General features: G+C 53.6%; 1 protein-coding gene across 1 annotated transcript in view; it reads right to left on the bottom strand.

Annotated features, from left to right (window-relative positions):
• The window catches only part of COL27A1 (collagen type XXVII alpha 1 chain), a 127,685-nt gene that overhangs the window by 92,699 nt on the left and 19,923 nt on the right, over positions 1-15,063 (bottom strand). The window contains exons 5-7 of the mRNA XM_036329781.1: positions 12,080-12,133; positions 5,428-5,481; positions 3,833-3,886 (exon numbers count right to left, since the gene is read on the bottom strand). Coding sequence (XP_036185674.1) covers positions 3,833-3,886; positions 5,428-5,481; positions 12,080-12,133 — 162 coding nt within the window. The remainder of the gene's footprint in view (positions 1-3,832; positions 3,887-5,427; positions 5,482-12,079; positions 12,134-15,063) is intronic.

The following is a 15,063-nucleotide window of genomic DNA, read 5'->3' as shown; positions in this document are numbered from 1 at the left end:
GGAACTGTATTTAAAGGGCCAGAAGGTTGAGAACCACTGCGGTAGGGGCTCTGTGTGGAACTGGGGGTGCTACGTGCAGGGAGAGCGGTAGGTCTGCAGAAAGGCAGGAGGCCGCCTTTGGCAGCCTCAATCACACTCCCCCAAAGCATTCCCAGATGGTCCCCTCCGCCCTCCCTTTTATTACAGCTTCTCACAGACGGTGGTCAACTCAGGTGGCAGAGGGAGGGCTCACGGGCAGGGTGAGGGCTGCAGGAGGGCGCCGGAGGAAGGAGTGCCAGAGGGCATGCAGGGTGGGCGGAGTGAGGACTTCTCAGCAGGTGCTCAGCCCCAGCACCGCTGCCCTGCGGGCTGGATCAGCGCAGGGGTGGGACAGCAGGCCTGTGCTCTGTAGGACATTTAACAGCATCTCTGGCTTCTACTCCTTAGAAAAGCTAGAAGCAACCCCCTCCCAGTTGTGATGACCAAAAATGTCTCCAGACATTGCTAACTGTTCCCTGGGGCGCAAAATCGCCCCCGGTTGAGAAGTACCCGCCTACAGAAGAGAAGGGAGGAGGGTCAGACTAGGGACAGCACGGGACTCGCCCTCCCAGGGTGCAGGTGGTGTTCTGGTGACCTTCAGCGCTTCCCCTTCAAGATCATCATGATCACTCATTCACTCATTTAACAAATAGTATGCAGTGCCTCCCAAGTGCCAACCCTGTGTTAGGTCCTGGGGATGTAACACCTCACTAAACCCTCCCAACCAGCCTATGGAGCAACCAAGGCCATGTGCCCAAGCTCACCCCACAGGAAAGGGCCAGAGCTGGCTTCCATCCAGGTGTCTGCCATGGTCCATGCACCTGCCCAGCTCTCGGGAATTGGCTCAGCCAAGCTCCTCAGCAAGCATCGCAGGCGGATGCAGAGAAACTCGCCTCGGGCGGGGAGCCTCTTTTCTACCTGATGGACCCACTCTTACCTGAGAAGTGGTTTCATGCAGCGTAGGGGAGGGAGGGAGGGCCTGAGGGTCAGAGACCGAGGTTCAAATCCCAGCTCTGGGCTTAGTGACCCTGAGGGGTATTTCCGTTAAACCACTGACTCTGTCTTGCTGCCCCTGAGAAGCTTGTGCCAGGGTCCCACTCAGACCAAGAGACCCAGGATCCCTGCAGTGGGCGAGCTCCCCAGGGGTTCTAATGCAGGGTGGGGCCGGGAACCACTGCTGCAGACCTCACCCTCCTCAAGGCCTCTCGATGATCTCAATGCATTCAACACCATTGCTGGCACCCAGCCTGGTATAAGGGTACACGTTTGCTGAATGAACGACTGGTGGAATGAATGAACGCATATGAATAAATGAACAAACAAATGAACGCATATGAATAAATGAATGAATGAATGAATGAATGAGACCTAGTCAGGCCTTGGCTTTCTCAGCTCTAAAGAGGCATGATACTGCCTTACCTCCTGGAGGCTATTGTGAGGGAACGATGTGATGAGAAGCAGTAATTCCTCATGCCGCCTCCCCTTTGCCACACTATTCAATATGGGAGCCCTCCCAACGCAAGCTCCCCTCTCTGCCTGTTTCGTCTCGTAGGCCTTTTCATCTTCCAATAAACCTTATATTTTCACTGTTTTTCTTTTTATTGTCTGCCTTTCTCCACAAGAGTAGAAGCTCCGGGGGACAAGAATTTTGTCTATCTATCCAGCTCAGTGCCCAGCATTCAATTAATTCTGTCGAATAAAAGAATGAAGAGGATTCTTGGTGTCACTCTGAGGTGACACCGATTCCACATGCTGATGAGCAAAGAGGATGGTGACTTCCCCCTTTGCCTCCGGACGTCTGCTTTCTCCCGAGGCTCCCACGAGATGAGGCAGAAAAGCCCCCAACAGGACCAGGCAAAGTGGCCACATTTGTCACAAAAGATGCTTGTGGAGGAGAAACTACCTACAAACAGTGAGGATCCCAGGCAGCAACCCACCCTGTCTGTCCTCCTTCCCACCCCGGGGACCTGAGCTCCCCCATTCTCTGCCTACCACCCTCCGTGAGCAGGTGACACAGGGCTGCCACAGACCAAACTCCTCCGTGTTTGCCTGGGCTGGCCCAGGGGTGCAAATGGCTTTGCCGAATACTTTTTTCACCGCATGGAAGCTCTTCCTTAATTTACAAAAGACACCCCTCCCTGCTCAGGTGAGCTGGTCCATCTTGGTTGGGGGCTCTTGGCCTCCCTGGACATCTGCTGAGAGCAGGGAGCCCTGGAACCCAGGCAGGAGCCGGGCCGTCTGCTTTCCCATCTCCTGCCACCTCTGCTAGACTCCCACCGCCACGCAGAGCGAGACCACCACTGGCTGCTTTATGAGCCAGGACTGGAAGGAGACTTTCCACTCACACCTCATCCATCAGAAAGCGCTGGAGCCCGAGGGGAAGTGAGTGGGGAGAGGGAGTCCCTCTGTGTTCTCTGAGCCAGAAAATTCCATGTTTCCCCAGCTCACAGCCAGCCACAGGCTCCGGTCTGGAGAAATGGTTGAGGGGGACATGAGGCTCCAAGTCCCCTGTGCCATGGGGACCCTTGGAGCAAGGCCAGGAAGGAGCCAGGAGGCACCACAGCTGTCCAGATCAGACCCAGATGGCCCAGAGAGATGACAGCTGTGGCCACAGCTGGGAGCCAGTGTAGAAGCCTAAGACATGGAGACCTATGCTGATGTATCTACCGGAAAACCCATCAGCAGTGGGGGAGTTCCCTGCAAAGAAGCAGTTGACCCTTGGCCTGCACTGTCCTCCTCCTGTTTCCTGGACACCTACTATGTGCAGTCCCAGGCTAGGCTCAGTAGGGAAGGCGACAAAACAAGACTTGCACGACCCGGTTGATAAGGCTGGACTCGGGGTGAAAATAACTAAGCTAAGATGGGCCAGGGGTCCTTGAGCAGAGTGGAGGCTCCTGACCTGAAGGCTGTGGCCCCAGGGGGCCTTCCTGGAGTGGGCGCAGCTAGAGTTGAGTCTGAAGGATGGGGGACCCTGGCTGGGAAACTGGGGAGAAATCCAGGGACACTGGAAGCCAGGGACCCACCGTCTAGGAGAAAGGTAGACTTTCCTGTGAGGGCGTTTAGAGAAGTAACTCCCCCCACCTTGGCTGAAACAGGGACAAGGTCGGGAGCAGCATGACAACAGCTCAGAAGGTAGAGAGCACGTACTGCCTTCGCAGAGCATTTGCCTCCCCTGCAGCGTACCAGGGAGGGACGAAGGTTAGACTCAGGGGGGTTCTAGACTTGCCCAAGGTCAAACAGCTGGGAGACGGTGTAGCAGCAATAGATCCCAGGTCTGATGGACCCCAGAGTCCACTCTCCCAATTTCTCTGCTGCAGGCCGACAGCCCCAGGCAGTGGAGAGTCAAGGGAGGCAGGGTTATTGCCACCATCCAGGTGGGAGGAGGCTGAGGCTCAGGGAGGTAATACGCAGGCCCAAGGCCACTCAGCAGGTCAGAGGTGGTGCCCTGGGCCAATGCAGGTCCTCCCGGCTCTGGCAATATTCCTCCCACCACCCATGTATTCCTCAGAAAGGCCTCCCAGGAGTAGCTGCACCCCTAGAGGAAGGACAGTGAACCAGGGCCACTTCCTGTCACACCTCATTAACCATGGTTAGGGGAGGCCTACTCCAAGCCAAGGTGCTGCCCGCCCAGGCAAGCACAGACCCTAGCAAACCTCTCTCCCCTCCCGCCAATGTTCCCTGTGCCCAGGGAGCTGGGCTGGGGCTAAGAGAGGCAGGCGGGGGGGTTGGGACAGGCGGTTCCCAGCTCCTGCCAGATGACCCTGCTTGCTAGGAAGCCCACTGAGCAAGGCAAAGCATCGAAACCGAGGTGTACCTTTCGTCCAAGCGGTCCTGGATCCCCAGGGAGCCCGGGCAAGCCCATGTCGCCCTGCAAGACAGAGACAAGGGGTGAGCTAGGGGGATGGGAGCAGAGACATGTGTCAAATCGAAGTGTGAGAGCTCATGGCCAGTTGTTCATGAACTGGACTCAAGGAGGCCTGGAGGCCTCAGGAGAGACTGGGGCCTCTGAGCGGAGTGAGGGCAGCCCAGTGGGCAGGGTGTCCAGCCCTCTCCACATAACCCAGTCACTCCATTCGATCTACAGGGTGTCCCCCAAAATGTAGACATACTTTAACAGCTGAGAGCTCAATTTTGAAAATAAAATGTATCTTAATAAGCGCTGCCTTTATCATTATTCAAAGTGTGTGCATACATTTTGGGGGGAAACCCTATATTTTCTATATTGGACTTTGGTATAGAATACCATTTGGGAAATAGGTCCTATGCTAAATATTTGAGAACCACTGTCCCAGGGGGCATGTAATTCATCTGCCTCAATCCAATCAGCACTCTCTCCCTCCCTCCCTTTCTCCCTCCCTCTGCATTCCTCATCCTTGCCCGGCATGGTGGCACCTGGTGGTCACCGTAGGAGGCATTTCTGCCACCCCCATTAGACCTGAGAACAGACAACCCAGGAGCAAGAGACAAGACCTGGGTACCAATCCTGCTCTGCACCGGCCAGCTGTGTGAGCTCCAGCAGCCACCCGCCTCCGGGGCCTCTGTTTCCTCATCTGCAAGCTGGGCCCATCTGCCCTGGTTTACAAGGTTACAACGAGGAGCAGATGGGAGTGCATGTGAACATTTACACCCAGTGTAATGAATGAAAAAGAGCATCAGTGAGGATGTGAAGGGGTGAGCCTCCTGTGACTCGGGGAAACGGAAGGGAGCTGCCACTTGTATGTGCCCCAGCACAGGAGGCCGGGATGGAAAGCAGTGTTCTGCCTGTCAGGAGGGCTCCTAGGCTGAGTCCAGAGTAAGGAAGACAGGCTAGGGTGTTCCCTCCAGGATTTGGAGCTCTGAGATGCTGGGGGCCTTACCTGGAGTTCTGGGGTCCCCTGTTCCCAAGGGTCCTGCACTCCCTCCAGGTCCCTTGGTTAGTGGATGGGGACGCATCAGGGAAGAATGCTTGGGCTTTCTCTTCCATGGGGAAACCTCTGGTCTCATCGCCTTCCCCTGGCCCGTTCCCTTCCCACCTCCTAGACGTTCACACACCTGTCTATTAACCTCAGAGGAGACTTTGAATGTCTTTTGGAAGCTTCCTGGGCATGTGCGACCAAGAAGCTTCTGGATGCCAAGGGTCACCTAGAAGGCCCTACAGAAAGCCATGCCACGTATTAGACAAAAGGACATTCCCCAAGAACATCCTTGGGGAAACCTTCTGTGGGTGTTACTGGCTGCAACCCCAGAAGACAGTAGGAAATGGCGTTGGGCTTGGTGTGGGGAAAGGCGGAAGGACTTCAAGGTAAAAACCAAACCAGCGCTGACCTTTCCAGACTATCAGGCGGCAGCCCAGGAGGGCTCCCCCAGGGCCCGGTGGTTTCCCTGCTGCTCACTCCCCCTGCCCTGAGCTCGGGGGCCCTGGAAACCTACCTTTGTCCCATCGTGGGCTTTTCCCGGTGAGAGCCCCGGGTCCCCTTTCTGTCCCTGAAACAAAAATAATTCCACTGATGTCTCCCACACGCTACTCTAAGCCCTGTCCCCCGCTTAAACACCCTCCCTCCACCCCCACTCACACACCCCACTGCTCCAGACTCCACCTTCCACGCTCCCCACTGACTGCGTGATGACAAAGTCCAAACCCCTCCTCTGGCGTCCCAAGTCTTGGGTCCCCTGGTCCCAATCATCCTACCCAGATTTGACTCTCCTTCACCAGCCACACACAGACAGGGTCGTCTCTGCCTTCCCCAGACCACAGCCCCTTCCTCAGCCATGCTCTGCACTTCCCAGCTGCCAGGCCCTCGCACAGGCGGCCACTCCCATCTAGGAAACCATTCCACAGGCCTCACTAGCCAGACATAAACATTCTTCAAGATGCAGCTTGAGTGTCCTCCCCAGTTGGGGCCTGCGTACGGGTCGCACGACCTAGCACATGAAAGTTGCTAGGACTGCCTCCCAGGTGGTTCCCCTGGGCTCTCAGAGAGCTTCTGAGACCCAGACAAGAGACGCCCTGGTTCCATTTCCAGTTCGCTCCCCGCAGCACTCTAAGTATCCAGGGTGGGTGCCGTAATACCCACTTGCATCTGTGAACAGCCCCTCAGAGTTCGCAATATCCCTCACCTCACTCGATTCTAACAACAGCCCAATGCAGTGGGCAGGGGAAGTGTTATCACCCCCATAACATATACGGGAAAGCGGAGGCCAAGAGAGAAGAAAGAGATAGTCCAGGCCCCGGGAAGAGGTGCTGGCCAGCTAAGATGAGAGCCCTGAAGATGAGTTAGAACTGGTAGTATTTCAGGGAGAAACAGACCAGCAGCGGGTCCTCTGTCAGAGACAAGCACCCTTTGTGTTTAGATCTGGGAGTGTCCCCATTGCAGAGTCTGGCTCCTGAGAGCTGGGCCCAGAGAAAGGGCCAGTTCACCAGCTGCGTCTCCTACAGGCTGGAAAGAGCGCTCCTGGCTGTGGGCCCGCTCATTTGGCCCAACCTGGCTAAATTACTCAGCAAACAGCCCTTTGGAAAGTCAGTCCACCCTGATGTCACCTTCCAAGAGCCCCTGAGCCTGTCCCTCACCCTCACTCCCACGCTCCCGCTCCCAGCTGGACCCTGAGTCAGAAGTCCTGGGGTGAAGCCAGGGTCTCACAGTGGGAACTCAGACAAATCATTTCACTTCTCTGGGCCCTGTCTTCTCGCCTTTAAAATGGGGGCTGTGCAGCACACACAAACAGGCATGCACACATGCATACACCGGCACACACACATGCACAAGAGCACATACAGCTGCGCACACACACATGCACACGCGTGCACTCAGGTGTGTGCACACACTCTCACCCAGGTGCATGCACACACTTACACACAGGCTCATGCATGCACATGCATGCCCATAGGCTCATGCACACATGCTCATACACCTACGCACAGGTACATACATGTGCCCTTGGCATTTGCACACACACTCACATGTGCACATGGGTGCATACACATACACACACTTGTACACACGCACATACACCTGCTAACTTTCCAGGTTTCTTGGTAAGGAGCCAGTGAGATAATGAATGTGACACATGGGAGGGGTGGTTTGGCCAAGTTCAATTAATTCCCATTTGGTTCTTTTCTTTGTCAGAACCCAGACCTTCCAAATTCTGACTCAATCACTCTTCTCAAGAAATCATTGCATTCCAAACTGGATAGGGCTCTACAGAGGGAAGGGAGCAGACTTCTACTGCCCACCCACTCCGTGCCCAACACTGTGCCAGGCTCCGTTAGTCCTCTTAACAACCTGCCCCCCACACCCCCTCCCCCCCCCCCCCCACTGTGATGCAACTCCGAGAGGCTGAGTCACAGCCTGGGGTGACACGCAGGTGAGAGGCCAGGTCTTACTAGGTCTGACTCATCCCGGTCTGTCTGAGTTTTCAGCTCTTGTTTATAAATGGGAAGCCTGGCTACTTCCCCCACCCCCTCCAGCTGCCCCAGGCTGAAGGGCAGCCCCTCCCCGCTAGGACCCCAACCCTCTGTTCCCTGGGCCCCTCCAGTCCCTTCTGCAGAACCTGCCCTCTGGGATCTCACACTGCGGCTGCCCCTCACTGACACTCTCCCACCCTCTGCTGCTCACAAGCCCGACTCCACTACCTTTTATGTCCATGATGCAAGGCCAGGCCCAGGGCTCCCTGGGTTTCCAGTGGCCAAAAAAGGACAGTTACTCTCCCCACCCGCCCTTGCCCACCTCCGTCTACAGCTGGTAAAGGAGCTGGGCTTAAAAAGCTTTTGGAGTGGGCCTCCATGTATCCTATTCTGTCATTTTATAAAAGGGGAAACTGAGGCCCAGAGATGATGCCCTTGCTCCCTTGCCAGGGGCTCTTACTGGGGCATTTTAGTTATTTGTGGGATTCTCTGTGGGCTGTCAGCAGCAGCACAGTGCTTGGGATGTAATCTCCACCTGAGGACAACATCCACAGGTACAGATCCTTATGGACCATCTACTGTGAGCCAAGTCCGGCAATGACTGCAGGGAATACCACAGTGGGGAACGAGACACAGGGATCGCCCCTGGGACGCTCTTGAGAGAGAAGCCAGAGAGATGGGTAATGGTAATAATAAGCCTAGCATCTACCGAATACACGCCTAAGCTCTCCACATATAAATCTATGTGGTGGCAATTACCCCTCTCCCGATGTCACATAGGAGGAGACTAAGGCACAGAGAAGATAAGTAACTTGTCTAAGGTCATACAGTTAGTAAGTGGGTCTTAGACGCAGGCAGCCTGGTTTCAGAGCTCAAGCTCTGAACATTTCAATACTCTGCAGATAGCACGTGGAGTCCAGGAGGAAGTTGAGGACTGAGGGCTAAATCCCTAACAGGAATTACAGCTAAGCTAAGGCTGGAGGAAGACGAGGAGGGAGCCAATGAAGTTAAAGCTCAAGAGATGCTCCAGGCACCTTGGTCAGGGGAAGGTGTGACTTCCATGATGGAAAAGGCTAGACATCTTCCCAGCCATACTCCTGCCAATTCCCCAGTAAGAGACATAAGGAAGATGTAAACTTTAATCCATTGTTTACACCCTGGTGAGGACAAGAACCTGGTCACCAACCCAGCTCTCCAGTCCAAGAGCCTGTGTAACCTTGGACAAACTGCTTTTCTTCTCTGTGTAGGGAACTGCCTGGCTCGTGAACAGAGCCTTGAACAACTAGAAGGTGGATGGGAAGGCGAATTGTAAATGCTACAAACACAGTAGGAATGGGAACTGTGTTGAGCCCCTGTCCTGTGGGTAGGGTGGGAGGTGAAGAGATCTGATCTAGCCACAGGCCTGGAACCTCCTCTGAAGATTCACTGACTTTCCGCTATCACTACTACTATTTTGTGTGTTTAGAAGTTCTGACCAATGCAATAAGGCAGGAAAAACAAATAAGACTACTAACCTTTGAGGAAAAGGAGACAAAAATATTTCCTTCTTTGCAAAAAAAAAAAAAGATGAGTGCCTGTCTAGAAAAATCTAGGAGAACTAACTGAAATACTGTTAGAATTAATAAGATAATTCAGTAAAGAGCATGTTTATAAAATAAACACAAAAAGTGCAAAAATACAAAAGTAAACAGTTCTCTTCAATAGCTGAGAGCCAAGCTAGAAAATATAATGAGGAAGATATTCCATTCATAACAACAACAAAATATAAAATTCCCAACTATAAACTTAATAAGAATTGTGCAGGGCTTATGCAATAAAAACAATAAAAGTTACTAAGAGACATTTAAAAAAACTCAACTAAGTGGGAAGCTTTAATATTTTAAAGATGTTGATTCTTCATAAATTAATATGCACATTTAATACAATTCCAATAAAGCCCCAAGAGGGTTTTATAAGGAAATTATTAAGAGGAGCATACTAAAGTACATCTGACAGAATAAATAGCCAGAAATATTTTAAAAGAACAGGGGCGGGAAGACACACAGTATAAAGACAGTAAATGTCATAATATAAAATGGCACTTTACTAACATAAAAAATATAAATAGCAATGAAACATGCTTCAATGGACTGAAATAGACTCTGATCTATCATACAGTAATGAGTGGAGGAAAGTTTATTTAATAAACAGCTAACTATTGGAGGGAAAATAAAGTTAGAGCCCTACCTCATATTGTCACATTATTGAAAATTAATTCCAGATGATTTAAACTTTTTTAGTACAAATGATATTATGCAATAACTAGAAATATAAGTGAATACCTATCTGATCTTAGGATGGGAAAGAAATGTGTAAGAATAAAAGTAAATAACCATACATTTCACATATGGTGGAGCCCTCTCCAAACTGACATGTTTTAAGTTCCTAATCAGTGTTAGCGATTATTGTTAGTAATATATATATATATATATATATATATATATATATATATATACACACACACACATACACTTTGATTTGTGAAAATCATCATGAATACTCTTAGCAGGCAAATAGTAAATCAGAAAATATTTATAAGGTAGATGAACTCTTAATAACCTTAATATATAAACATAAATAACTTCTACAAACCATCAGCCAGGCCCTGCTTCCCAAGCTGCCTGAGTAGCCTTTGCAAACCTCATCTGATCGTGTCACCTCTGCTGCAAATCTTTGCATGGCTTCCTGCTGTTCGTTGGATAAAGTCCAAAAGTCTTAGCACCACCTACAGGCCTGTGGCCCTCCGCAGCCTTCTCCTGCCCCTTTGCCTAGTTACCTGCAGCACTTCAGACCTCAGTTCAACCTCCCCATCCTCTGGGAAGACCTGTCTCACCTCCCAGACCAGACAGATATATTCCTGAGCAAACCTGGCCATTCAAAACAGCTGCTGATCTCAGCATCCTGGTGTACCCCATCTCCCAAGGAGGTCCCCTCTGGAGCGGAGAAGCAGGTCCTCCCAGGGAACAGTGTCTTCATCTGCTGGAGCCTCAGTTTCCCCATCCATAAATGGGTACAGTATCTCCACCCACCTCATAGATCTTTGTGGGGATCAATTGAGATAAGCTACATAAAGAGTGTGCGTAGTGTCCAGTGCACAGTAAGGGTCCAATATATGGTAGATATTACCATCAGTATTTGCCTTGTTAAAACCCAGAGGCCCTCTGGGCAGCTGCTAGGCGCTGGGCATCTGATGCTCCCATGCACACCTTCTAAGGAAGGACCCAGCCCAGCCCTGGCCATAGAGTCATGGACCCACAGGGGCTGAGGCTGGTGCTCCTGCACCAGCATTCTGGTGCCATATGTTCATGTATCCAGGTCTACCTGTGTATGACCTTTGCCCCAAACTCCCCGACAATCTGGGAGCCAGAGGAGTTCTGCTCCAGGAGTCAGGACTGGACTCCGGAGGCTGCCAGCTGTCACTCACTGCCCAACCTGGGTTAATCAGTTAATGGCTGACTTCAGCCACTCAACCTTGACAGTAGGTTAACAAAGAACATCCTTGCGCCTGGGCCAACCAAAGCCCAGAGAGGTTCTTCACCTGGCCGCCCCTTAGATGACAGTCTGGGCTGAGCAGCGTCCTAACCAGGAGTCCCTCTGCCCTTCCCAGCCTGCCCTGAGCTCCTTCAGCCCAATCGCTGAGCTCTTGGCTTCCCTGGCCTTGCATCTTCCTCCCCCTCCTCCCATTTCCCCGGCCATTCCTCCACACTTCTCCCTGTGACCTAAATTTCACTGGTCTGGCACTCCTCTTGGCGCCCTCGCTTCTCACTCCACCCACCGCCCTGACAACCCTGTTCTCTCACCACGCCCCAGGAATGAACCCGGGCTCTCCAGGCCGGAATTCCCCACGGCCCTCGGAGCACCAGTCACTCTGGTCTCTGTGGGCTCATCTAGAAGTTCACTGGGCCATTTCCAGAAGCTCCCTGGGGAAGGTGGCATCTGTGTGCCAGCCATCTCCCAAGGTCCTATCTCCAGCTCAGAACTTTCCTGAGTCTTAGAGTGTTTTTTGTCCATGAATCGTCTCCACCTGGCTGGACTACAGGTTCCAAACACAACATCATCTTAGTCCTTCTCCCTGGTTCCCAGGTTCCGTCTCTAACACCGGGGAGCCGTCTCACCTCTCATCCAAGTCCTCCCTACCCTATTTCCGCATTGTGAATACACCCACTCCCCCTCCTCCCACAGCCCCAAGCTGGCCCAGGCTAGCCTCCTCTCTCCCCTGGACCACCCAGCTCTCTCTGCCTCTGCTCTGGTCCCCATCCCAGTCCATCTTCCACGTGTCATCCAGTGACCTTCCTCACACACCATCTTTCCACACCCCTCCCCAGCTCAAACGCGGACCTGAGTCCCCTGGTCAGACACTCCAGGCCCTCCCTCCTTAGCATCAAATGATCTTTCCTCCTACTCCCTTTGAGGGCTCTGGGTTCCAGTGGTCCTTCCCTCCGAAGTCCCTCCCAACCAGAGGCTAAACTCCTAACTCCTCACCGTGTCCCCAGCCTGGCACAGGCCTGGTGCTCAGGGAGTGCCTGGGGCCGGTGGACCTGAGGACCTCCCACCAGGAGCCCCTAGGACACGCTCCCATGTGGGCCTCACTTCAGCACCCACTGCATGGCCCGATCTCCAGATCCCACAGCAAATACTCACTTTGGCTCCGGGAGGGCCGGGGAGGCCTGGGTTTCCGTGAGGCCCAGGAGGACCCTGAAAAAGAAGTAAACACAGAGTTGAGGGGAGCCGGGGCCCTTCCACTTCCTACAGCAATGCCACGGGTTCCCGCTGCCGCTGCGCCTTCTCCCCTCACCACGTCGGAGCGGCATTGCTCCTGGGGTCTCACCTCGGGGCTCAGCCTGAACTGGGCAAAGGCTGCGCAGGGAGAATGTTTGAGAGGGGCCCCTACGTCTTCTCTCCCCACCAAGTCTGCGCAGCATTGCGACGGGCCGCCCGGATGCCTGGCCCTGTGCTAAGCACTTTCCACTCACGATCCCGTTTTACCCACTAACCCACGAGATCGGGGCTATCATTATTTCTATTTTGGAGACGAGGAAGCTGGTGTTCAGAGGTTTATCACTTTCTCAGGTCATCCAGCTGCTTAAAGACAAGAGCTAGATCTCAACCTCAGATGTGACTTCAGAGGACAAGCCCTTAACAGCTGAATGTTACCCCCTTTTTCTCTCCAGCTGGCTGCCTCAGCCCTTCCCAGCTGACTTCCTCAAGCTCAAAGCACACTCAGCTGTTTGCTTCCCTGCTCTGGGCCCGGCACTTTCTCCCCTCACCGCCTCTGCCATGTTGTTCCCATCATCTGGCATGCCTATGCCATCCAACCCCTCCAGCTGAAACCCAACCCATCCTTCAAGACCTGGCTCAAAAGCCACCTCCTCCCGAGAGCCTTTGGGGACTCCTCCTGCCTAAAGGACACGTCCACCCTTCAGCCTCCAGCTGGACTGTTGTATGAGCCCTTGGAGTTGAGGGTTCAATGAAGGGCATCCTGAGCCTCTTTGGACCAAAGGCACAGCCCCCCTGTGGCCACACAGTCAGCACTCCCCCTTGGGTTCCTACAGGCTCCGAGCTTACGGCGCCCTCCAGGGTCCACGGAACAGCTGGGAAGCCTGGGCCCAGAGAGTCAAAGAGTCTTGGCCAACGTCACACAGTAGAGTCGTGGCCAAGCGAGGGCCGGAACCAGGCCCGTTGGCCTCAAGTCCAGGGCTTATTCATGGCACTGGATTTTCCCAGGCCATATCCAAATCTGCTACAGCAGCTGGGTCCAGTTACGTCCACTTTCTCCAGCAAGGGCCTGGACTACAGCCTTGCAGCCCAGTGATAAAAACAGGGCCCCAGGAGTCAGGTAATTCCTGAGGGTCTTTGTCCGGGAGGCATACTCTGGGACGTTGGGGGTGGGGAGAGGCACCTCAAGAGGCCCCACCGTGCCCCCACCACACCAGCTCCAGACACACTGCCCTGTCCCTGCCCCCTCTTGACCCATCTGGCTGGCTGTGTATGAACTCGCTGCCTTCCTCCCTGTCCGAGGCCAACTTCCCAGCTGCAGCCTGTCACATTCCAACCGAGGCACCTCCCTCTTCCTCGATGTCTGAACTGGAACTCTCCCCGTCTCTGAAAACATCTAGAAAGAACAGTGTTTATAAGCTCACTAAGCCTGGGGGGCTTATCACGGTGTCAGGGGTGAGCCTCCCTCTAGAACAATCAGTCCCTCCCAACATCCTACCTAATACTGTCTGCTGGCACCGGCTTGGACTGGGAAGTGTCGAGATCTGAAACCACTCCGAGCCTCCCTGCCCCCAGCCTCAGGCTCCCATCTGTTCCATCAGTGACAAGACCCAGCGGTCTCTAAGGAATCTGGAAGATCTCCGATGTTCATCCCAGCCCAGGCTCCTGGGGTCTAACCTCCGAGCTCAGCCTGAACTGGGCAACGGTTGGGTGGGGGGAATGTTTTAGGAGGGGCCCCTGACCAGCACCCCAGAACCAGGCGTGAGCCATGCGAGGTCAAGGGTGGCTACTTCTCCCCAGTTGTGCCCCTAGCTGTTCCAAAGATGGTGGGTTGGAGCACTCAGCTACCCCCTCTGCAGCTCGTGAAGGTGGGGGCTTCCTGCTTCCCTGCCCCCACCTCCCCACCCCTCTCCAGCCACGGCCTTGCTTAGAAACGAAGCACATAGTTGAGTGGGAGCCAAGCAGACCGATTCTATAAATGCTGCAGCCCAGAAAGGCGGGTGGGGGCAGGGCCCAGGGATTCCCCAATGTCCCTCCCTGGATGGGCGGATGGGCTGCAGGACTATGTGAAGGTGGGAAGGGGCATGCCACTGACCTCAGATGAGGCCCCACCCTCCCCTAAACCCCAGAGCCACTATCTGTGCCGAGGAGCTGGGATTGTTTAATCCCAGCACCCTATCATCTTTGGAATTTTATGATCTATGGAATTTGTAGTCTAGAAACAGAATGATGAGGGGTGTGTTGGGGGGGGGGGGTGCTGGGGCATATGAGAGACAGAAGGATGTCGGGAGAGTCATTCACTCACTTGGGGAATTTCAGAGCTGGGAGGAACTGTAGGAATGCCTCACTATGATCCCATGTTTTATAGATGGGACAACTAAGGCCCAGAGAAGGGAAAGGACTTGGCTAAGATCACACAACTTTTTTGTGGAAATGTTCTCGACTCCCAGACTAGAACTCATCAGCAACCATTTCCCAGCACCGGCTGCACGCAGGGCACTGTGCGAGGGGTTGTGGGAGGAAAAGAGGGTCAGCAGGCTGTCTCTGGCCCAGAGGGGCTCAGCCGAAAAGATAGAAAATTAGCACCTGGATGGTTAAAACCACAGGCTCTGGACTGAGACCACCCGGGTTACATCCCGGTTCTGGATCTACCTGATGTTTGACTTTACCCAAAGTCACCGGGCCTTTCTGAGCCTCAGTTTCCTTACCTCTAAAATGTGGATAATATTGGAACCTATTTCTCAGGGCGGCTGGGAAGATGCAATGAGATCACGCGCATGCAGCTCAGTAAAGGGAGATCAGCGGTCAATGTGGGTTTTGGAAAGTGATCCGTGCCTTCCAGAGGGCCAGATAAAGTGCCGCCGGAGCTCCCAGAGGGGTGGTCATCAGCAAAGGAGCTGGCGTGCGAT

The sequence above is a fragment of the Myotis myotis genome, unplaced genomic scaffold (genome assembly GCF_014108235.1).
Source record: "Myotis myotis isolate mMyoMyo1 unplaced genomic scaffold, mMyoMyo1.p scaffold_m19_p_12, whole genome shotgun sequence".
Taxonomy (NCBI): domain Eukaryota; kingdom Metazoa; phylum Chordata; class Mammalia; order Chiroptera; family Vespertilionidae; genus Myotis; species Myotis myotis.
This window is presented reverse-complemented; position numbering and strand designations above follow the sequence as displayed.